The 25949-nt window shown below is 46.1% G+C and overlaps 1 protein-coding gene across 1 annotated transcript; it reads right to left on the bottom strand.

Moving 5' to 3' along the window:
• Positions 1-11284: 11284 nt before the first annotated feature.
• On the bottom strand, positions 11285-25892 carry SELENOF (selenoprotein F). Its single transcript, XM_078603470.1, has 5 exons — positions 25717-25892; positions 23055-23222; positions 18163-18226; positions 12763-12812; positions 11285-12187 (listed from the first exon to the last, which is right to left on the bottom strand). Exons 1-5 carry the CDS (start codon positions 25759-25761, stop codon positions 12056-12058), a joined length of 459 nt encoding a protein of 152 aa, XP_078459596.1. The 5' UTR covers positions 25762-25892; the 3' UTR covers positions 11285-12055.
• Positions 25893-25949: the final 57 nt, after the last annotated feature.

Here is a 25949-nt window from a genome sequence, read left to right as displayed (position 1 = left end):
GGGGGGGGGGGAGAAGCTTTCCCGAGAGGACTGTGCAACATTTGTAGAACAGACGCTGGCCGACGCCGCCGTCACTTTGTTTGGGGCTCGCAAAAAAAAAAAAATCTGTGAATTATTTTTTTGCGTGCGCTGTTGAGCGGACGAGCCATGTGCGCGTCTCTCTTGAACATGTCACTGAGCGAGTGAAAGAGATGAGGACGGAGGAGTGCGGTAGAGGAAAGCGCGTCGCCGGTCGATGCACGAATCGCCGGCGTGTGACAAACCCGATCAGCGAGATTCTGCGGGAGGAGAAAACCAAAGCGTTACCAATTCCATACAGTCGATGGGAATAAATGTATTTACGTATACTGCGTGGGGTTTTTGGTGGTGGTGGTTGTTGTTGCTGTTGTTGATGCGATTGTTGTTGTTGTTGTTGTACAGTTATCGCACGTGGTTTTTTTTTTGTCGGATTGTATCCGCGCGTGTTGTTCCACGTAATTTCTTCGCTCCACGTGTTGGGAGATTGAATTCCTCTAAGCTTCGGCGTTATTTTTGAATTATGAAGCAGCTCCCGGCAGTAAGGGCGAAACATCAGGCATCGTGCCAAAGCAACCCGCGGTACAAACCGGGATAAACAACATCGGAGAGCAAATACATTTGGTTGCGCTGTGCAATTGCTGGGGAACTCGTGCAACGTATTGCAAGGGCTCCGTTGGCACACTAGCCGGGCTGGACGTACTATGTTGAACTTCTTTCACACCGTACGTAGCCAACCAAGCTAAATCGGAGGTGTGGACGATGCGCGGTGCTCCACGCGAGGCGGATTGTGCTTTCGGAACACGCTGCTGCGTCGGGTGGTGGCGGGTTTAACGACACATTTATATTTACGCGATCTAACCCCCCCCCCCAAAAAAAACCTCGATATTATGGATGATATTGGTCGCGAAAGCCTGCGTGTTAAACTGCCGTTGTCCTGTTTGTGCCATCGTATTCATGGCTGCCGTGAAAGCTCACTTGAAGACCGGACGCACAAATAAGCCTGCGTGAATAAATGTGAACAATACAGCCTTTAAAAATTAACCCGTAAAAACAAAGTTTTTCACTATAAATCCTTTATATGCGTGGCATCGGGGCGGCTAGAGTCCTCTCGTCCTCTGGCTTGAGATGGCTGCCACCTATGGGTCAGATGATTGTCTGGCAGCATTAAGCAATTGGTAATTAAATATTTTTAAAAAATTCCCTAAACAGTGTAAAATTTTGGAAAAAATGTTTTCACGAAAATGCATTGTCACGCACAACGAGTCTGTGTGCAAAATGTCAGCTCGATTGGATCACGGGAAGTGGGTTAAAAAACAACCGAAAGATTTGCACGGTCCTAAGCAAGTGTAATAAAGGACTCGACCTCGGTATCTGGCTTGGTGTCCTTTATTCGGGTTCGTATACTTTTCCCACACGGCTCTTCCCCTTTTCCGTAGCAGCCTCACTGCTAATCTCCTCGTGCAGCTTCTCCAGCTGCCCTCGTTGCAGCCCCACCCCTGCTCTCTCTTCTCCGAAGCAGTCCCGCTGCTGTTCTCTTCATGCAGCCTCCCAGCTGCCCTCGCTGCAGCCTTACCGCTGCTCCCCGCTTCTCCGGGGTCGGTCACCACTGGCCGACGGTGCCCTATCCGTACTCTGTGTGTGTGGCGGTCTCGCCACTCTCCCCAGCCTTCGCCCTGCGTGGCCTTACTCTAGCCCAGTCTCCAACAACCCCCCTTCCTCTTCCGGTTTCTCCCCTTTTAGACCCGAACCCTCTCCCCCACGTGACGTAACTCCTCCCCCCATGACGTCACATCCGGAAGGTCGTTTACACCCGCATTACACCACCCTCCCCCGTAGAGAAAATCCAGCCGACCTCGGCTGAACAACAACTCCAACAAGTAATGCGAGTGAACACGACCGAACACGTTAAAGGACACGAAGCATACAATAATATAACAGTAAAACGAAGAACACAACACAACATTCAACGAAATGTGAGGGATTTTGAGCGGGTGCGGGTCGCCGGCCCGTCCCGGACGGTCGGCGGCCCACCCGCCGAGCGGGAACGTGACAGGGTTTTAGGAGCGACAGGACAAAGTTCATCTGTCGCTATTGGAGGCCCGCCAACGTCCCGGTCCCGTATTCCCGAAGGCCCAGCGTCAGAGGTGTCCCGCGATCGCGTCTGCGGCGGGGTCGGAAGGGCTGCGGGTCTCAGAGTTTTCGCAGCCGTAGTAGGCACACCCCGAGCAGAGCCTCCTCTGTTCTGCGGCGTCACGGCCGGCTTGTCTGTAAAAGGCACGACAGGCGCTCTTGCAAGGTCAACAGGCACAGGCAAGGGCGAGTCGGCAGCAACAGACCCCAGCAAGGCAACATCAGGAGATGACGCATCAGGTCGAGGGGCCACGTATGGTTTCAAGCGAGATGTGTGAACGAACCAACGCCGGGATCCAACCCGAACACGCGCCGACTGTGGGTTGGGAACCTCGATGAGGCGAACCGGCCCTTGCCAAGGTTTATGTAATTTAGGAGAGGTACCTGGCCGCACTTGTGGGCAATGGAGCCAGGCCAGGTCCCCCACTTTCCAGGGGCACTCCCCCTTAGAGCGTCGAGCATACCGCTCGTTCCGGGCCTGGGCTTTGGCCGTAGCCATGCGGGCCCCTTCCCGCGCCACAGTAACACGGCGAACGGTGTCCTGAATATAATCAGGAAGAGGCTTAACAGGTCCCCTCACTCCAGTTCTCAACTGCACATTAATCGGCGGCACGTTTTCACGACCATACATAAGAAAAAACGGCGAATATCCTGTAGCCGCATGCGGCGTCATCCGGTACGCCGAAAGTACGCCAGGGATATGCAAATCCCAATCTGATTGTTTTTCACTCACCGTGTGACACAACATGGCGGACAAGGTCCGATGTAGCCGTTCAACCATACCATCCGTTTGTGGGTGGTAGGGAGAAGTCCGTATTTTCTTAGTTCCGAGAGCCGCACACACTTCACCCAACAATTTAGAAGAAAAATTTCGGCCCTGATCCGTGAGGAGCCTCTCCGGCGCCCCCTTGTCCATAACGTACCCAAATAGAAAGGCGTCTGTAATGGACGCCGCTGACTGGTCGGGCAAGGGCCAGGCCATCGGCCAGCGGGAGAGGTACTCCACGCCAACTAGCAAATATTTATTTCCCTTAGCGGATGGCGGAAAGGGTCCCAAAATATCTAACGCCACCAATTCATTAACTCGAGACACCTGAATAGACTGTATCGGCGGCACATATGGATGTTTAGGTGGCTCCCGGCGGGCACAATCGGGACACGCGCGAACGTGACCGACGACGTCTGTCGTCATGCCGTGCCAATAGTAATCTCGCTGCAGCGTCAATAGGGTCTTCTGCACCCCCAGGTGTAAAAGCGTGTCGCAATGCAGAGTCCTAATCAATTCGTACCGCAAAGATGCCGGTACAAGCAGACGCCAGCGTTCCTGTATCCCTTCCCTCCACATCAGCAGACCATCACGGAGAGCGGTTTCCGGCACACCCCCCGTACCCGGTCCCCCACCCTCCTTCACAGGCCGCTTACGTAAAGTCACCAATGAATTGTCCAACATTTGTTCCCGAATCCACACAGACCTCGGGAGATGCAAAATCCCATCAGCCGGTCCTCCATCAGCCGGCCCCGGCTCATTCGGAGCTTCAGGCACTTCGACCGCCAGCGCGACAGGCTGAGGGGGGTGCTGAATCGGCCCACATCTATGCGTCCCAGACGCGCATGCACAAGGGGATCGCTGTGGCAGCCTGGAAAGCGCGTCCGCATTGGCGTGACGCACCCCCTTCCGATGGTGAATTTGGAAGGAAAATTCTTGCAGCGTGTCCAACCACCGCGCCAGCTGGCCGGATGGCTGATCCATCTTAAGAGCATACTGCAAGGCCGCATGATCCGTGCGTACGATAAACGAACGGCCGTACAGATACGGTCGAAATTGGCGGAGAAAAAAAACAATAGCCAACAGTTCCCTGCGAGTGACGCAGTAGCGGGTTTCCGCGGGAGACAAAACCCGACTACCGTACGCCACCACGCGTTCCACACCACCTTTGGACTGAGACAACACCGCCCCAATGCCCGTGTCGCTCGCGTCCATATCCAGAATGAAAGGATGGTCAAAATCTGGATAATCCAACGTCGGCGCCGTAGCCAATAGATCGCGCAGGCCCAGAAATGCCGCCTCTTCTGGCGGTCCCCAAGCAAATTTGTGACCTTTACCCGTAAGGAGGTGCAAGGGCCTCGCGATCGTCGCAAAATTCGGAACAAACCTCCGATAATATGAGGCAAACCCCAAAAACCGACGCACATCCCCCACCGTGGCCGGGGTTGGCCAGTCACGGACGCACGCTCTTTTTTCCGGATCCGTGGCCACCCCGTCCGCACTAACGATGTGCCCCAAGTAACGCACAGAGTGTTGCAGTAGGTGACATTTCTTAGGCTTAAATTTCAAATTAGCGGAACGCATCCTGGTGAACACAGCCTCCAATCGCAGTAAATGCTCGTCAAATGTGCGGCTGAAAACTATAATATCGTCTAAATATATCAGACATGTCTCCCACTGCAACCCCGTTAATACCAACTCCATCAACCTTTGAAAAGTGGCAGGGGCCGCATTCAACCCCATCGGAAGACAGTTAAATTGGAATAACCCCTGCGGCGTACGGAAAGCAGTCTTCTCCCGCGAGGACTCGTCAAGGGGAAGCTGCCAGAAGCCCGAAGAGAGATCCAGCGTTGAAAAGAACTTAGCCCACGACAAGGCATCGAGAGAGTCGTCCATACGCGGCAGGGGGTACGCATCTGCCACCGACACTTTATTAAATTTGCGGAAATCTACACAAAATCGCAATTTGCCGTCCTTTTTCTTAACCAAAACAACAGGCGCGCCCCACGGGCTGTTAGATGGAGATATTATGTCCGCAGCCAACATGTCATCCACTGCCCCACGAACGTGCTCTCGCTCAGCCGGACTCATCCGATGCGAGTTCAACCGAATAGGGGCAGCGTCCCCTGTGTCAATATGATGGTAAAGCAACGAGGTGTGTCCCAAGTCCAAATCGTCGGAGCTAAACACATCAGAATAACTCAATAATAATTTACGAATCGCACAACGTTGTTCCCCGGAAAGGGCAGAATTCTCCCCACACAATTCGGCGATCCAGCGATCATCTGCAGCCTCAGGCCCTGAAACACCACCAACCATAACCTGGCCGGCCAGATGATCATGAGCCGTGAATGCAGTAGTGGCATGTGCCACAACCGTACCAGCCGGTACACACACACTTTCGGTACTTGCGTTAAGCACTTGCAAAAATGGCTGCTGGTCCGGCCGGACAATAGTTTGCGCCCCAACGAGCGCCGATCCGCCCGTGATGGTGGCGGACGGCGACAACAAAACCCCAATAGCTCCTTGACGACCAGGCACAGGCTTCCGATATCGCAAGGGAATGAGCATCTGTGAGCCTGGTGGAATATCAACAGATACTTCGGACAGCGCCTGTACCTGGGCGACAGGAGCAGGTCGCCCCCAGGGCGACGGCAGAAATGTAATTTTACGCCCCTCCGGTAATTCAATGCAGTTATCATTAATTCTAATTAGAATGGGCATCTTGGCCAGAAAATCCGTACCCAACAAACAAGGGACCTCGAAATTAACACGATTCCCGAGGCCGACACTCCCCCGATAGATATTTTAGCGTCCACCTGGCCCACAATGCCCATGCTACCCCCGTTTGCAGCGACGCAGGAAGCGTAAGCCGGACTCACGGCCGCTGGTGGGATGTTCAACAGATGGAATATTACATCCGATATAATGGTCGCGGACGCTCCGGAATCAACCAAAATACATACGTCCACCCCTTGTATTGACCCAGGTACAGTGGACGAACCGGTAGCGGCCGCAACAACCCGCCGAGCCAACTTACGCCACTGCGTTACCGAGCGACATGGACCAGTCAATGGCCTCCCGTTATTAACAACACCCGGATCGCATGACAACGGTGATGAGTGAGGTGTCAAGCCTTGCCGGGAGTCTGGTGCGCACCGACTTGCCTGTGCTGGAGGATCGTTCCATGGTGCGTCCGCTGTCGAGGCCTCCTGCTGGGGCGGACCTGGGACGCGGGCCCAGCAGTCCCTGGCGTAATGGCCCTTACGCCCGCAGCGGAAGCAGTCGACGTCGTTGCGCCGCGCTGCGGGCACCCCGTCCCGACGCGGCCGCGTCGGCGGCGCAGCCCGCGGCCCCGGCCCCCTGCGGACCGGCCACGGAGCAGAGGCGGCTGACAGCTCCTGCGGGCCCCTCTCGTCAGGCACATACACCGCCTTTGTGGGATCCCAACCCGCGGCTCCTCCAGCGACGATGGGCCCCCCCGTCCACGCCGTGACTTGTTTCCACCGGCGCAGGTTAAACTGGGCATCCAGACACTTAGCTGCAGCCCGGGATGTCAGCTTTTCATGGCCACACACCGGCATAGGAATGCCCAGATCCCGGGACAGCTCGAGCATCTTACCCAAGATGAGAGGTTCCAGCAAGTCAGGCTCCGTCTCCGGGTAAGCGGCCATAGCCAGCTCCAGTACCGCACCCCTATATGCCACCGGCGACTCCTCGGGTGCTCGCTGTCATTGAACGAACCAGCGATGAGCATCATCTGGTGGCTCGTAAGCATCCGCCATTTCGTCGAACACTCCTCTCAATGTTTTCTTCTTCGCGGCCTTTATAGAGCGAAAGAATCTGACCGACTCGTCATCGAGAAGAGTCGGCAGAACTTCCAATGCCTCAGTGTCGGTCCACCTTGCAGAGCGTACCGCCGCCAAGAATCTGCAGGCGAAAGCACTCCAATCGCCCCCGATGGAGAATTCTTTAACAGTTGTAAGATGGCGACTGCGACTCCTTGGCGCGCCGTCTTCAGCCGATGACTCATCTGGTGGCATGTTCAACATGGCGTCGCATCGTGGCGTGGTCAAGATGGCGGCCTCTCGCCGCGGAGAGCACAAAATGGCGGCTTCCCACCTTCCTTCGCCTGCCACGCCCAAGATGGCGTCTTCGTGCCGCGTGGCCGATGGCGTCGACAGCGAAGGCAGAGCGGCGACCTGCAGACCACCATCGGCTCTCCCCGACGCCGTCCTCGGCGTGACGAGCTCACACAACTGCGCCAGTACGTTTTTCAGTGTTACAAGCTTCTCCGCCATCTGTCCCCATCGTAGATCCGCGGCATTTGGTGCAGACGGGTCCGCCGACGCGGCGACATCTTGGACCCCCGGCTCCGCGCTCGTTCCAGCACGGATCTCCTCCTCCATCGTAGTCAGGTTCCCCGTTGGAGGAAGGTCGTCGTCGTCGGACGATGAAGCAGATACTGGCGACGGAATATTCTTTTTTCTTAGTTGTTTTGCCATGCCGTTACACTTCAGACACCAGTGTAATAAAGGACTCGACCTCGGTATCTGGCTTGGTGTCCTTTATTCGGGTTCGTATACTTTTCCCACACGGCTCTTCCCCTTTTCCGTAGCAGCCTCACTGCTAATCTCCTCGTGCAGCTTCTCCAGCTGCCCTCGTTGCAGCCCCACCGCTGCTCTCTCTTCTCCGAAGCAGTCCCGCTGCTGTTCTCTTCATGCAGCCTCCCAGCTGCCCTCGCTGCAGCCTTACCGCTGCTCCCCGCTTCTCCGGGGTCGGTCACCGCTGGCCGACGGTGCCCTATCCGTACTCTGTGTGTGTGGCGATCTTGCCACTCTCCCCAGCCTTTGCCCTGCGTGGCCTTACTCTAGCCCAGTCTCCAACAACCCCCCTTCCTCTTCCGGTTTCTCCCCTTTTAGACCCGAACCCTCTCCCCCACGTGACGTAACTCCTCCCCCCATGACGTCACATCCGGAAGGTCGTTTACACCCGCATTACAAAGCAAGCGAACTTAATATAAAGGATTTAAAAACAATTAACCCGTAAAAACAAAGTTTTTCACTATAAATCCTTTATATGCGTGGCGGCTAGAGTCCTCTCGTCCTCTGGCTTGAGATGGCTGCCACCTATGGGTCAGATGATTGCCTGCCACCATTAAGCAATTGGTAATTAAATATTTTAAAAAAATTCCTAAAAAGTGTAAAATTTTGGAAAAAAAATTTTCACGAAAATTAATTGTCACGCACAACGAGTCTGTGTGCAAAATGTCAGCTCGATTGGATCACGGGAAGTGGGTTAAAAAAACGACCTAAAGATTTGCACGGTCGTAAGCGTGCAAGCAAGCAAGTGAACTTAATATAAAGGATTTAAAAGCACACACACAAACACAGAACGTGTTCTTGTTTTATAGTCTTACAAAATGAAACCTTATAATTCCACTCCTTCTCAAATCCCCCCCCCCCTCCTTTTGATTGCATACACAGCCTGCTATAAATTGTTTCTGGTGTGCGTCAGGAAACATTGGAAGAGAAATTGGGGTTAAAGGAACGAACGTCGAGTTTACGAACCTCTTGCCCTGCACATCCAACCCCCTTGTAAATTAGCGACTCATCTCCATACGGCTGCCCCCCCTAATTAAATCAATTGATCCGCGAGTCAGGTGAGGGAGTCTCTTTCTCTCTGGGAAGAACAGCCTGGTGAGCACACGTGGGACTGCGCGATAGGAATGTTATTGTAATTAGGCGGGAACGATTCTCCACAAATCATATTTGGGTCATGGCGGTGTCATCCAGAATCCCACTGTTGACAATCATATTACAGGGTCTTTAACCTTCTTGGTTCTTTCGGTAAAGTCACGTAGAAGGGAAATAATACAAATAAAACATAATAAAATAATTCTCACGACGTTTCGGCCACAACGCAAGCAGCCGTCCTCAGGTGAAGAACAGGTCTGTCGGAAAGACAGCGTCTCATTTAGAACAGGTCTGTCGGAAAGACAGCGTCTGAATGAGACACCTGAGGAAAGACAGCGTCTGAATGAGACGCTGTCTTTCCGACAGACCTGTTCTTCACCTGAGGACGGCTGCTTGCGTTGTGGCCGAAACGTCGTGAGAATTATTGTATTGTTTTATTTTTATTATTTTATTATTTCCCTTCTACGTGACTTTACCGAAAGAACCAAGAAGATGAATCCCTGCAGTCACGAAAGCTTTAAATCGAGGGTCTTTAATGTTGACCTTTTAGAGCAGCCTGCACTTTGGTAACGTCTCACAGTGGTACGATTTGAACCGCTGAACTCCAGCAAGCTGCCAGTGGTGAGCACGTTAACCCCCTTGGTTACGTATGTTTAAAACTCTGTTTATACCACCGTAAATATTTACAGTGTCTCGTGAATTAGAGGACTGTTATTACAACCACTGCTACTCATGATTCTTCCGATATGAGCTAGTGGCATGAGATCTGACACAGACTGCTGTAATCACATTTAATTTTTACTTTTAAATCAGCTACATTATTTACAACCATTGAAACCTATTTTATCGGTAATATAAATTTACGACCATAATATAGGTTGTTGGGTTAGATCGCGTAGATATATAAATGTGTCGTTAAACCCGCCACCACCCGACACAGCCAATTAGCAAGGCGTCAGCTAAACAAAATGTTGCCAATTCGTTCCCAGTTCAGCACACCGGCATGTTGGAAAGTAAGCCCACATCGACAATTCTAGAACAACACTCGTAACGAATTTGCATGTTTTGTTTACGTGACAAACCTTACCAATTGGCTGTGTCGGGTGGTGGCGGGTTTAACGACAGTCATATTTACGCGATCTAACCCAACATCTATTACGGATATTGGTCGCAAAAGCCTATACGTGTTAAACCAAATTTACAACCATTCACCGTTTGCTCAACTTAAGTAACACATTTAAAGTGAATTCAAATTGATACAATGGACACGTTAACGATGTATGGACTCCAGCAACCATGCATTGCAATTCCAAACACGACATCCAAAAAAATAAGTCTTATAAGCCTGTGGGCTTTGGGCACTATCCATTGACAGAACCCCGCTGAAGTGAAGTCATGCGGTGGCATTGATTACAGAATAATGTAAAAGGATTGGAGCCAAAAGGGTCGCTCTATTCGCATGAGCTGTGTGGCAGTAATGGGCTCCCTTTTGCACTGCAACCACCTTCAATATTGAGCCCGTTTACATTTGCCCTCCGCTTTATGGCACATGCGGAACCGCACGTGCGCATGGATGCGTCTGTACCAAAGCAAAAATGCATTACCTACCGAGACTTCTGCTCGTATCAGTCTTGATGTCTTCTAGAATGCAATGTACAGCCAAGCTTCTGGATCAATTTAGAGCAAGCAGTCATCTACTGCATATTTGGCTAAGTTAGGAGTCTGAAATGGACTTAAGGTCGTATCCGAGGACGGGTTGAAAGCTTGTTACCAAGAGCACTGTTAATACTCAAGTTAATGACATTTAATGTGATGGGTGATGTTCTTTGGGTATGTAATTTTTTTGGACAATTTCCATTTTCAGCTACCAATTACATTACACCAAAACACACAATGGCATATAAATGTCCATAATGATCAACCAATGAAACTTAAATATACAAATCCTGTTTGACATTCACCACCATCGTCCATACACCATTACTGCCAAGGCAGACAACAGCCGTCATCGCCATCTACAAGTTTCCTGGCTTAAAATGGTTTTAAAAGTATTTTCATGGCGAAAAGGGCATAGGCAATCTCAGAGTGTCAGCAGTGCCTTTAGCACTGGAGGAAAAAAATATCTCTTTGAAATGTATTCCCACTGTGAGAGTGCATTTGGGTTGTTGGGGGAAGCTACTGGTGCATCTGTTGCCTGCATTTGCCACCAACGACAAGAGATCAGTCCTCTGCATTTGCAGTACTCACAGAATGGCACCGCAGTTAGGTTTTAGGACACATCAAGAGCAAGTTGTACGAGTGCTCATGACCATTCACAATGATTAAAACATGAAGGTGATACATCAAAAATGGGACAATATAGATGTTCATCCAGTCCTCCAAAATGTTGATAGTTTTGATGTTTCAAAGGGTATGAGATAAATGCAACTTTAAACATATTGCACGTTATTAAATGTTTTTCATGCCTTTGCTGAAATAGGCAGTGATCATGTTATGTATAAAAAAACCTTTTCTGACCAAACACTTTTTTGGTCCTGAAATTTGTCTAAAAGCACATTTGTGAGTAAATAACAGGATGTCTAAATGCAAGATATGTCACTAACATACTGCTTGTGGAGGCTGCTAACTACAAACAATAAAATTCGAAAATAAACACTTAAAACTCAACACAAAACACAATTGCAAATTTTATTTTTTGATAGAAGTGTGTGTGAGAGAGCCGGGGCGTAGCGATGTGACTACCAGGTCAGGCTTGGGTGACCACAACTCTCAGGCTGCACAAACCATGGCAGGTTTTAATGCACAGCCTTCATACAAGGCCACCCACGCAGTGACATCCCCAGTGGCGGCGATGCCATCAACCTGCCAACCACATCACCATCCACGTACCATCATCATTTTTCACTTTTTGGTATACTTTGCAATAAAAAAACAACTCCCAATAAACACATCTATTTTACCCCTCTATTTCAACAACAAAAAATGAGATACGAGTTATGGAATGATATTTTTTTAAACCATAAACTACAAAATAAGTTCCTCAAATACAGTAATTGCTTTCAAATGCTTAGCATGGAGCATGGGATTGGAACACAAAATAATGATTCAACAGTTATCAAAGTGAAATCTACACATTGTAAATTGCACGAATGACTACCAAAACGTGCTGTGGCTTAAATAACGAAATGTAAGGGGGTGGACAATAACCGGTGGTTAACAGGCAAAGAAAGCTTGGCGATGGTTAAGCTTGAGAATGAAGGTCATGTTTCGGTTACAGGCAAAGGTCAAGCGTATGTTCTCAGTCACGCTAAGGGCATATTAGTGTCGGTCCCGGTCGCAGTATGTCACTGTAAGGGACACGGTGAATCACGCTATGGATAAAGGTCACGCGTGGTGTTGGGCTAAGACACGAGGGGAGATGGATGTGTTTCGATGCACAGCGGTGTTACAAGCGCTCCAGTTTTTCAGACAAAAACTCCTCCACGCTGTCCGTGTTCCACTTGGTGATGCTCAACTCTTCGGCCACGTTCCCACTCTCGTCCAGCAGCTTCAGCACGGGGTCCGAGCCGCGCACGTACTGCACCAAAGACAAAGATCCGCCGTAGAGGCTTAGCAGACTATTCGGGGAAGTGCTGTTAACGAGCACCTATGAAGGTCAACACAAAGTGGTCGTGTGGCTCTCATTGTGCCAATCATCTTTTTCTCCCCTCCCCCTCCCCCCTCCATGGTGATGCTTACACACCACACCAGGTAGTCATTTTAAAGCCGAGTTGACCTAGGGGGGGGGGACCCAGGACCGGTTGAGATTTTGGCAAACTGAGATTGGCTGCGAGCAGGAACCGAACTTGGGTCGTTGGGTTCATCGCGCAGTGTGATAACCACTACACGAGCACTACCCAACACGTGCTCGGACACACAGACACGTAAGCACATGTGGATAACATTGTTGTCGCATGTGCAAGCATTATTGGCCAAATCAATCATAATAGACGTTGACTGTGGTGACACATTTAACAACTGAAGATCTTCATATGAACACGGCACAGGCCTAACTGTTGATTGAGCAAGGATGTAGTCTTTAAGCACGCGTAACATTTCAATAATAAGCTTCTGCAAATTAAATTACAGATGCGTTAGACCTTGGAGTCTCACCTTGATCGTTAGACCTTTAAACGTGCTGGGCTTGTTGCTCCGCACAAATGCTGCCAATAAACACACACACAAAGTTAACATTTTCACTTTTTAACGAGGGGCATTTATACAAAACGTTTTAAAATTATTGTCACCTTTTATTTATCTATTTTAAGCAATGCCTTAATGAGAACACTTTAACTTCCATAAAAAAGGCAGCTGTCTGAGCTGGTAAAGTAAATATTAAAAAAACCGAGGGAATTGAAACTGTTAAAAAAAAAGCAAGCTATTAGAGATGGAAGCATATGAGGGAGGCCTTCACACAGTTTTAGAAAGTTATAGACTAACAACAATGTCACAAAATGTATGCACCTTTTAAAACAGTCTGCCTCAGCAGCAGGCCATGCTTTCCCACCTGACGACAGACACTTGTGTTGCGCCCAAAACGACGCGATCTATTTTATTTTATACCTACGTGACTTTACCCAAAGAACCAAAGAGCATAAGCTATTACGGCTTTTGCACTTTAAGGAGTAACACAATTCAAACAACTATGCTGAACTACATTTGGTAGACAGAAGCGACGTTTAACATGTATGTTCATGTGTATTTTTTTAATTGGCTTCACAGCTGTATCTCGACAATGGACATGTCCTGAGAACAACCGAAGAGAGATGCTCAAAATGAGCACCATTGTGGAGAAAAGGCAAAAAGTAAGCGGAGGAAGACAGCGGAAGAGATGGCAGCAGCGAGACAAAATCTAAGAGTTCCGAGGCCATGACTGGACAGGTGCAACGAAGGAAAGAAATGGAAGAATATGAAGAGGGAGGCCTTCACACAGCTTTGGAAAGTTATAGGCTCACAACAATATGTATCACCATTGGAACCTCATTTGCCAGTAAAAATATGATAATTGTTTTTTTACCCTTCTATCTGGCAACAAAACTGACACCTTTTTACAAGGAGTCATGTTTGCATAGACCACAATACCTGCAGTCATAATGTAAACAAAAAACATAACTCTGATAATGTGCACTGTCCTTGAAGCTGATTGGTCCACACCAGAGACAGCTTTCCTTAGAGCCTAGTCTCACATGGGTTGGACCAGATGACGCATGTGAGACTAGGCTCTAAGGAAAGCTGTCTCGGGTGTGGACCAATCAACTTCAAGGACAGTGCACATTATCAGAGTTATGTTTTTTTTTGTTTGCATTATGACTGCAGGTATTGTGGTCTATGCAAACATGAATCCTTGCAAAAATGTGTCAGTTTTGTTTCCAGATAGAAGGGTAAAAAACCAATTAACCATATGTATGTTGAACTTCTTTCGCACCGTACGCAGCCAAATGTGATAATCAGAGGTGTGGGGGAAGAACAAACTAAACAAAAAAAGCAGTTCTAAAGAAATATAAATTAGCTTGCCACGTGGCAAAGTTTTTATACGAAAAAAAAGCCCAAATGGGTGCATTTAAGTAAACGTATCTCTTCCCTTCTACCGCATGACCCCTGTGGAGCGCGGCTCCGCACGAAGTGACGTCACCCACACTCAATCACACCACCGTCCCATTCATCACGCGCGCAGGGACGGACAAAATTGTGATGATGCATGGCACAAGTTTAGAGGACGCAGACAGATTAAAACCCCCAGCACCAAGCGGGCAAAGATAGAGCCAGGAGGGCGAGCGGTCTTAATCACGGCCGACAGCGCACCGTCTCTTGAGCAACGACTCTCTGCATTGTCTTCCAGCATTAACGTCAGCGGCAAAGTATTAAATATATTCCACGACAAAACAACATTGACACTTTTAAATGTCGTTGATGTTAGGTGTTTGGAAGTTGGACTTGCATTTAATAGAAACATTCAAGCTTGCTAATTACTTTGTCCGTTTATGTTATAATGTTTTTTTGTCATTTCGTTGAATATGTTTGGGGGCAAATTCTGTGAAGATGTCTGTTAACCAATCTCTTGTTTTTAAAAAGCAGATAGTACAGCACTGTGTAACATTAACCTTTATAGCTTACAAGAAATTAAATGAACACAGGTGTAGTTGATCCATCAGGTTTACTTATCGCGGCAGATTTCCCATATACTGCAGTGCCCAGTGCCTGGGACACCTTAGAGGTATACCATCCAGAATTCAACAATCGTGGAGCGAATGGACATTTTCTTGCCAATTGTTTGATAGTATTTTTTTTATCAAAAAGGCTGATCAAGCCATCCTATTCGAAATCTTGCAAAAATACTTGCCAGCAAATCAATTTCAATACATTACAAAGTCAACGAGAATTATATTTTAATGCGTTACAAAATACGGACGAATGATTACTTTATTTGAAGGGAGAAAAGTTGTGTTTACATTTTCAGATGCCAAATATGAAGAGATAAAAACGAATTACATTCGGAATAAGAGAGCAATGTGAAAGTTAACACCTGAAATGTGGTAATGTTTTTAGGGCTACCTTGCATTGCAGATGCATTCATTTTTCTACACTCGATTACCAAGCTATTAAAATATAAACAATTTTTGAGTTAAGTTGTTGGACTCTGCCGTAAAGCAGATTTAGCATCAAACAACTCACAGAAGCCGATATAGAGAATGTTGCGATGTGACTCGACATCTGTGAAAGAGCGCTATACTCTTTGGTTTTTTCGGTAAAGTCACGTAGGTAAAAAAAAAATTAAAACAACTAAATTAAATCACGACGTTTCGGGCGCATCACAAGCATGACGGACGCTTGTGTTGCGCCAGAAACGTCGTGATTTAATTTAGTTTTCATTTATTTTATTTTTTACCTACGTGACTCTACCGATAAAACCAAAGAGTATGAATCCTTGCAGTCACGAAAGCTTCAAATCTAGAGCGCTGTATAGCTCATCGGATTCCTCCAGAATAAATATTCTGATTCTGTCTGTGTGAAACAAGCAGGACGGACGGTAATTTTTAAATTGAAAATCTTTTCACAACAGTCGTGGTGGGGGTACGGCAATTTACAAGTGAATTCCTTCTGTGAATGAGGAAGGAGGCGGTTCGAGCCATGAGTCACAGTGGGTCGTTAATGTTGCTGTGGCCACAGCCGTACAATAGCTCCTCTCTCCATGAGCGTGCTTGGCGGAGTTCTTTCTCACACGAGACTTCCGGCTTAACATTCTTGCATCCATTGACTTCTCTCCGAAAATCCCCCACCACATCTTCCCCAAAAGCGATGAGAGAGTTACAATATTGATCAATCTACAGCATAACCAAACAAAATCCTTGGGTTATCTTACAGTTTGCACGCGTTAATAATTTAGCAGTGGCTAGCCTGTAGAACTTGGTCCGTTTTGTATGGGTTAATGTGCCGTGTAACACAAATGCAGGGAGTGATAATAAAACAGTCGAAGGGAGATTGTTTCTCGTCATCTCTTTACAGGGCGAGTACATACAGAGATGCGAATGTTGTTCGCTTTGTGTTGCATCACGGAAGAATGTATATTACGAATTTTTTTCAAAGAACTCAAAAGCAATCCTTTAAGTTCAAATATTTCATATTGATGAAGAATACGCATCTCGATTGCAAAGAAAGCGAGACAGGGCTGCACTGTCGGAAATGGAATTTTAATGGTACCTTCATTTGCCTATTTTCATTCACATTTAACATCCTCATCAGAAATGGAAAAAAAACGTGGGAAATATATATATTTCACTCTACACGTACTGCGTATGATGTATGCTGTGATGTTCACCAAGAAAACAAATTGCATTTGTTAGAAAAATTGCACCTATGTGTTGTAAGCAAATAGTGTTCACAACTTGGCTTCAAATCGAATACAACAAAGGTGTATTTTCTATTTGTTACAATTAAACTTGACAATTTGGCCAAACCAAAAATATTTATCAACACGTGATGACTACTGTTTAATGTTAGGATTTTTCTTTTAGAATACTTTGTTACTCGGCATATAAAAGGTATGAATTTAACCCCATCCACCCCTTTTTCCCTTGACTTTGTTCCTCTTCCCTTGCCTTCCCCCATATAAAAACCCTACGTTCCCACTGGGATTTTTGCACAGCGTTGGTGTACGGTGCTTTTTTTTCTGTTTGCGCATAGTCACTTTAAGATTTTTCTTCTTCATGTTTTTGTTATTTTGTTTGTTGCGGTTGCACCCGATTCAAGAGCCGAATGGCTCACAGGGCTATACCAAATAAATGAAACTGAAGTCCCTACGTGAGCGGGGCAGTGAGTCCAATCTTATCTCCTCCCCCAGACCCCAGGGAACACCGACTTAGTGCTTTGGGTCCACAACATTTCTGTACCCCCCCCCCAACCTCCTTATTACGGTTCGAGCCTTTTACCGGGCCTCTTGTCAAATAAAAAAACAAGAAAGTACGAATTGAAGAATCGTGTTTATGGTACAAAACGAGCGCTATCGCGGGTTTTTATTGGCCCTGCAGAGAAGCTACCGATGCATGTGACTCCTGGGATCAATGTGGGAATGCATGTGGCCAGTCAGCTCCACTGAACTGCAAATAATCATGATGGACCGATCATGCTCATCAGTACAGCACTCTTAATTGCTTAGTGTCGTGCTGGAAGGGATATTTAACTCCCAGATATTCTAATTAGTTTCTACCCCCAGATAATGCATTTTGGGGCAAGCACAGCGGTACAGTGGTCAGCTCACTACGATATTAACCAGGCGACCCGAGTCATGGCGAACATCAGTGGCGGGCAATATCTGAATTGTCCCTGGGCTCCCCGTTCAACAACGTGCACTGACCAGCGTAGCAAAGTATGGTCGAACTACCCCCATGACCTAACACGGCATGGAAAGGGCTCAATCCAGCAGCCAATGGATACATCACTGTAAATGATTATCATTCCAGAAATGAAGTTGCCTAAGATAGAGATTCTCAACTGCATAGGATTGATTATTTGAGCTCGTTCCTTTTTTTTATCTCAACCAATTTTTTCGTTTCAACCCCTGAAACATTCCTTTTGCATGCAGGTCAGAGCCAATCCTAAGAGAACAAAGAATGGCAGGGGCAGAGCTTAAGAGTCCAATGCACGTCTATCATGACAATCCAGACTAACAGTTGGGAGCTGAACAATGCAAGATGATACAACGGCCTTGACCAACTGCCCATGTCAGGTCTGCAAGAGCCCACGAAACACTGAGGCAACGGTCCCGTTATTACATTTATTATTCCACAGAAACCGCACGTGCAGAACTGGCTGGAATGTATGATGTGCACGATAAATGCAAAACAGGAGCATCAAATAGAAACATTTCGGTATTGTGCAATTGAAAATACGATTGCACATTCACAGAAGACTTTTGTTGCATAAAAAAAAAGAATTCCTCCAATGCAACAATTCTAATTTTTTTTCCATAACATGAAAGCTCCTGCTTACATTAAACTAACAAAGTCAACGACTCACCCTGGACTTGTGGGAACCGGCCCAGTTTTCATCCACACACTTCAAGAACTGCTCCAGGATAAAGCTGTTCCACATTCAAAGCAAAACACGATGTTAATGATTGAATTAGACAACTCATTTACATATTATATTTCTCCAGGCTTTTGTTCAAACTTCTGACGGTGAAATAAATGAAGTGCTGCACACCAGTATGGGGCAAAATTACTGCTCACCTGTCGAGGGGTGGTTATGAAGGAGCGACGCTCATTTTCAACTCATACCATTGTTAAAAAATTAACCCGTAAAAACAAAGTTTTTCACTATAAATCCTTTATATGCGTGGCATCGGTTTTATTTTATTATTCATTTCTGTTTTTCTTGAGTAAAAGTTTCATTTTTATCACATTGGTATTTGAAATTAAATGACATTTTTTTTTTCCTAAAAAGTGGAAAATTTTTGAAAAAAAAATTCACGAAAATAAGTTGTCACGCACAACAAGTCTGTGTGCAAAATGTCAGCTCGATTGGATCACGGGAAGTGGGTTAAAAAACGACGGAAAGATTTGCACGGTCGTAAGCACGCAAGCAAGCAAGTAAGTGAACTTAATATAAAGGATTTATAAAAATACATCTGCCTTGAAAATAATTAACGATTAAAGTTCGAAATTCAAGTACCAACGCAGAGTAAAGGCATTTAACCCTTTCCCATTCTGAGACGTCTGCAAGTTGCAGGGTGGGTCCCGTTGACCTCCGAATCTCGGAAGGCGCAAGAGCCTCAGCGTTCAATTTATTTAGAGGCATAGCGCCGTTGTTCGTAAAGACATTGTTCTCTTTCGATTTAAAGCTTTCGTGACTGCAGGGATTCATCTTCTTGGTTCTTTCGGTAAAGTCACGTAGAATGGAAATAATAAAATAATAAAAATAAAACATAATAAAATAATTCTCACGACGTTTCGGCCACAACACGAGCAGCCGTCCTCAGGTGAGAACAGGTCTGTCGGAAAGACAGCGTCTGAATGAACACCACCAGGCTTGGAGCGTATCATGATACGTGACTTTACCGAAAGAACCAAGAAGACATTGTGCTCACCGCAGAGAACTATAGCGACACGACCACATTCTATGATAGTTGGTGCCAAACTGTGCCACTCGCCCTCCCGCATGGCATTGTGGGGAGCCTCAGTACTCGAGGTTATTTTATTTTAGTTTTTATTCCGGTTTCATTTTGATTCACGTACATCATCAGAACTTGAAAGGATTAAGCAGGAAAATGCTTTTGGCAATGACATTTTTTGTTTAATATAGTTTTAGTAAGTGTGAATATAAGGTTATTGCAACAATAAACACTATGTGTAGTTTATTTAATAAGAATCATTATATTCAATCAGTCCATTCAGTTCTTACAGTTTTAAGTGCAGCTGCTGGAAGAACAACCTTGAGATTAAATTTTTTTTAGAAGAGGCATTGCATTCATTGGGTTAAAGAAACCCCACCGCTCTCATATAGGCTACTTTGCCGGCTGGTACATGCCTGATTAATAGCATTATCAAAGCAAACAACCCGTTAGAGTAGCTGGGAACATTAGTCTGTGAAGGTGTTATCCCTCTTTTGTCCAAATGGGAATACAGCATTGACTTTAAGAGAGCATTTTTTTTGCCGAGATTGTTAATGGTGCAGGCCATTCAAGAAGTGTGGTCCCCTTAACCCTGCCATCAGTAGCAAAAATATCTCTGAAACCACTTAAAAGTAAATTCAATGTCACCAGCCTTCACGTGACTGAATGTTCTAGAAGCAACATTTTTTCCCACTTCGACTTTATGCCAAAAGAACGAGCAATACAATTTCAGGTTATTTTATTGCCAAGTATAATTTTGAATGTGCATCAGTGGCGATAAAAAAGAGGCTAAAATAAATAAACCTGTGGCACGAGTGGCTGCACTTGTGAGCGAATGTGGCAAGTGTGATTTTCGATGGCTTTCTTGCATATTACCGTATTATCATTCGCACATTAACATTTTACCTCTCTTTTGCGACGTGAAGATGGGCAATAGCCTGCTATAATTAATTTATATTAAACATTGTACTTACCAAATTAGCATGCAGCACTGATGCTCAAAGTGACTTCTCCCCTGACCAAGTGCTGGGTGCTTCACTATATTAACCTTTAAACATTTCATGCAAATAGCAGTCCAAGTCACTTAAATGTCCCTGACAATTTCAGAATGCTGAGCTCAAAAGAGGTTTTGCTGTGGGTGTGCGCACACAGGATTAAAAGGCTTTGGACGCATTCTGACCTGACCGTTAACCTTTTGACATAAAAATCAATTGTATACTAGAGTGTGATCCTTGACCATCCATGAAATTTTTCATCAGGATTGCTGCGAGGAGTGCAAGAGGCATTGCAGGTACAAGCAGTTTATATTCATCTAACACAGATTTAGTATATAGAGTAAGTAATGGTGTGTGTGTGTGTACGTGGGTCTCGTTGCCAAAAACGTATCATGTTGTGATACGTGGTGACTAATTGCAGTATTACCTAAATCAAATGAAAAATATTCAATAAATGTAACATTACTACGCTGTTACGGATTCGTTTTTTATGCTTTTAGTCTTGTTTTAGTGTCTGGATCCAAAAAGGATGGCTGCATTTTGATCGTTGGCATATTATGCAAAAATTACATCAATGACCTTGCATAGACACATATGCAAAGTGACACGTCAGCTCTCAAGGCAATCAATGTAATTTCTAAACGGCAGTTTTTTTTTCTCCCAGCCATAAACATGATGATTAATTAAGTCATTGAATTATGCAATGGTCTGTTAATTCTTCCACATTTCCAATGTGATGAAAAAATCCCACTTGATGGTGCAGAAAGTTCCATTCTGTAAGCTCAGGTGCACCTCAACCTGACACTCAATCAATATTACAAGTCTCACTGCTCTGCAGTTCCATTAATGCCACAAGCTGAGCTTTGGACTGCAATGAACTGGTGATAAAGTTAATATTGGATGTTTTATTATTTACAACACGAAAAATGAAATTTCTTTCATATCACGAGGTTAAAACCTGCTGCAGGACAGAACTGAAATAATCGGATATGCTACACTCATACGAGAAAGGAAGAGTTGACTTAGCTCATTAAAGCACCACATTACTGATTTGCTGTTTATTCATTCAAAGAGTGAACAGGAATCTACTCGCACGGTTTTAAATGTTAAATAAATATATTTACAAATATATTTACGTATATATAGCACAATGATATTTCGGGAAATGGACCTTTTTGAGAGCAGGGAGGGGGCATAAACATCGGCCTATAGCTGGACTTCAGCCTTTAGACTGTGGGCTTTTTGAGAAAACTGTGGAATTGAGAAAACTGGGAAAGTGAATATGCTCATATGGTCAATTCAAAGTTTCTGAATTTTTATCAATATATAGAAATGCTTGCCCTTCTGCATCTTTGATCTGAATGAGAGCCATTTCCCCAAAACATCAGCCAACTATATATTAAACTTGATTTGAAGCTTTCGTGACTGCAGAAATTACTCTTTGGTTCTTTCGGTAAAGTCACGTAGAAAGAAAATAAATTAAATAATAAAATACGACGTTTCGATTGCAACACAATCAATCATCATCAAATCAACATAGACACATGTTGTGTGTGTCTCTGTGTCTCTGTGTTGTCTCTCTCTGCTCGTGTCTGTGTGTCTCCGTGTCTGTGTTTTGTCTCTCTCTCAAATTGAGTTATACCAGATGACGATTGCTTGTGTTGCAATCGAATCGTCGTATTTTATTATTTAATTGATTTCCTTTCTACGTGACTTCACCGAAAGAACCAAAGAGTAGCCACTATATATTTTTTCATTATGTCAATGACAAAGATGTTGAGTATTTTGTAAGTTGTGCCTGCACGGCTCTGCAAATTCCTACAACACTCGATGTAGGAATTTGGTAGCAACAATCTTCGTATAACAAGCCAATTTCATAATGCTGACATGCCTTATTGTCAGCGTGGTTCACTTGGGAAACGTATGAACGGCTTTACAGAGGCTACCATCATTAACACTATCAGATGGACCAACCAGGCAAGGCTGGGGAAAGCCACATGATAATTTGATTCTACCCATTGGCACAGTTGACAAGATATGCCATAATATGGAGCTTCAGAATAGTTTTACTGTAATGTGTTGACACTGACTAATGAGCACAAACATAATTAAGAAATATTAAAAAAACTATACAGCCAAAGTGAAGATAAATTTTCATAGCTAGCTTAATATGCCATTAAGCTGGTTTACAGACTGCCATAATTTGCCTGTATACTGTTAATGCTTTTTTCATAATTAATAATTAACATGGAAATAATAATCTAACACATTTTAAGGTATTTGTGCAGTTTGTACATTCTCGAATTAAACAGCATACTAATTATTTAAGAAAAGTACTGTGGTGTAAGGGTTAGTTAAAATTAGCCCAATATTGTTTAAATCAAGTATTGCACAATGCAATAGGCTCATCACATAGGCAGTATAATGTACAAGAGGAATTGTGCATAATTAGCAACCAGGGGTTTGAGTACAGAAAAAACTGAAAACTGCGTAAAATCGACCAGATAACGACTTGCATAGGCTCTGAAACGCGTAGTGCAAAACCCGGAGCACCTGGGGCTCGTCATAGCCAGTTGATGAACGCGCGTCAGTGGTTGTTGTGCATTACGTCATTCCCTCCGGCTCCCACCAGCCAACCAGCTGCCAGGAAAACTATCCCCGTTAACCACCGCTGCCGTTGTTGCGTACGTACATTGTCAGTAGACCCCATACGCAAGCGTACGCATTTGGGTTAACCCCCCCCTTCCCCCCTCCATGCGTACGTACTAAATGGATGGCCCCATAAGGGGGGTGCGATAGCAGACCTTCAGAGCAGACTCTTCCACCTCCATCTGACAGCAGCGCTTGCAGCCAGGGTCCAGTTGGTCCAGCCCAAACTGGGACAGCAAGTCGCACGAGCTGCATAGCAGGTTACTGGAGAAGCCCAGGTCTCTGCAGGCTTCCGACGTGAACTCTGTGGCATACACCGATATCTGAATTCACACACACACACACAACACATGTTGCGGTTGAACGCTGCAAACGTGGAACAGGGCGTATGTGGAAATTTGACGTTGGTGCCAGTTAAGTCACTGCTTGTGGTGTGAATGGGCATGGCACATATTTGTCTCAAACCCTTCTTGTTTATGGTTTACGAAGCATTTTGACAAGATATGTTAAACCAATGTCAACAAATGCCATCAAAATGTGTGAAGCAGCTTCCATTTGAGAAACACACCCAAGCCCTTGCATTAATCCAATTCGAGCATTAATTCAATTTTAGCATGGATCAGATGTGCCAAATTGCGTTAACCTGCAGGCTGCAGCTCTACTGGACAAAACAAATTCTTACTGACATCGCTGTTGGTAATTTTCTACAATTTTGTACACACCAATATGCAAGCAACAACAATCAAGGAACAATTTTAAGGGTAATTCAATGCCTGTGCAAAATCAGTCGAGGAAACTTGTGCTCATACAGTAAACGTATCCATTTACAAAAGGCTCCTTTTTCATTCCACATTAATTTCCAATGCGTTACATGATGAATAACGCACAATTATATACGAGACGAGTTGAGATTATCCACCCAGTAAAACCGAGAAGCTGGTTTAATCAGCTGTGGATGCAAAGATTCAAAATCATGATCTCAGCCGTGCTGGTTCAACAGTCAGCCCTAAGGCTTGAAACCAAGATCTCAGAGGTACCAGACCAGTGCTCTAACAGGGCCTTTAATGAACCCCTCACTCCCCTCCCCTGAGACTCTTCACCTCAGGACCTTATCCCATCCCAACATCTGTGATGCTGGTTTCCTGCTCTAACAAGACCTTCATATTAACTCATGAAACACACACAGCCCCAGGTCTTTAACTCTTGCTCTCAGCTGTTCCATTGCTCTGGTAGGGTCATTATGAACCACCTGACATTCTACCCAGGAGCTGAACTGTAAACCTCAGCAGTGCTGGCTCTGTCTGTGACAAGGATACTATGGACTTTCTGAGAGACACGAAGCTCTAGGACTTGAACTCTGAACTTCTGGTTCAGGCTCATTGTCCGACACTGTCATTCGGACCCCGCTTCCAAGTATGATGAGATGTTAACTACCTCGCCTGGTATATAGGAGTTAGTGGGTTCGATCCGGACGATGACGCCTGCTGTATATTTGGACCTTGCATGTCTCTCTCCCCGTGGTCACGTGTATTTATCTCCGCGTCCTCCGCTTTTTCCTTCCACACTTATAAACATGCGTTTTGAGTATTTGCCTGCTATAAATGTCCACGTGATACGCCACGTCGTTGAGCTATCATTCGTGGCCAAGTCGCTTCAGCAAAAAAGAGTTATACAAAGTTCAGTTGCCCTTATAAAAGTGTAGTTTAGTTTTAAAAAATCCATTAGCATCGCTACAAAATAAACATACACCAGGCTCAACAAACATCAATATAAGCAGCTTATTCGTGCCTTGTTGCGGTCTTCATGTGAATTATCAAACTCAAAAGTCCAAGTTCCTGTGGCGGCCGCGACCAATGGCAGAGGCACACGCGGGGCCCTCTCCTCCCCCACGTCACCATCAGCTGTGCTGCGTCCGCCTTCACACAACTGCGTGCGTGTCTCTCTTAAACTTATATACACACATGAGCACACAAATGTTGAGATAAACAACTCCCCTCTCTCTCTTGAGTAGCTCGCTACACACTTGGATTTTTGTTTGAATGCGTTTTTGTCCAGCAGTGGTTCGATCACGGCTTAATGATGTCAACCTGTTACAGCTACCGGCGTGTTGCGTGTGGCTTCGGTCCATCTCGCCAGTCGATGGTGAATGAAGAAAACTCGAAACGCACGTCTGTAACACGTGTGTTGACACGCTTGTCAATCCACTGCTGGATGAAGGCCTCGGCCACGTAGCGCGAGTCGTGGGGGTGTGGGGGGGGGTAACTTCACCGCGCTGGTCAGTGCGGATTGAATGAACTTCCAAATTTAGTTTGAACTTTAAACTTAAGTTTATCTTAGTTTAAACTTGGGTGAATCAGCGGCCTTTGCTCGTGTAAATCACGACTACATTTAAAGCCGAATTGACGATTACTTCCAAACCGGCTCGTGTTGGATATCCCACGACAGACAAAACGAAGGGGGTTTAATAAACCGCGTTTGTTTTCTGGCGCTCGCCTTCCACTTCCCTTTGTTATTACAAGAACACCTCGCTCCATAGCCCTACCCCATGCCAGAGAAAGATAGCGGTGATCTCTTTCTACCATATCATCCTCAAAGCAACACATCCTCCGTAACAGGAGTGGTTTACATCTCTGCCTCTATCGCGAGAGACGATATCTTCTACCACGCAGAAGGGCACGTTGCCCGAAACGTCGCCTTGAGTTAAGCGCATGGCGTGTGTTGTTGTTGCATCGCTGGCGACGCATTGCGAGAGAAAGGGCGGCTGTGTGTGTCCGTGGTGTCACGGCGGCCTCGTGTCCACCCCCTTTGGTTGCTCACCGCCTTGAGCAGCAGCAGCAGGAGCCCAGGCCGCAGCGCCGCCATTTCTGCCGCTCTCCCTCTCACCCTCTCTCTCTTAGCTCTCCCCCACCCTCTCTCTCTTAGCTCTCCCCCACCCTCTCTCTCTTAGCTCCCTCCCCCCCTCTCTCTCTTAGCTCTCCCCCACCCTCTCTCCCTCCCACCCTCTCTCCCTCAGCCCTCTCTCTTAGCTCTCCCCCTCCCTATCCCCCACC

Source organism: Lampetra planeri, chromosome 20 (assembly GCF_965212315.1).
Source record: "Lampetra planeri chromosome 20, kcLamPlan1.2.h2, whole genome shotgun sequence".
Lineage (NCBI taxonomy): Eukaryota > Metazoa > Chordata > Hyperoartia > Petromyzontiformes > Petromyzontidae > Lampetra > Lampetra planeri.
This window is presented reverse-complemented; position numbering and strand designations above follow the sequence as displayed.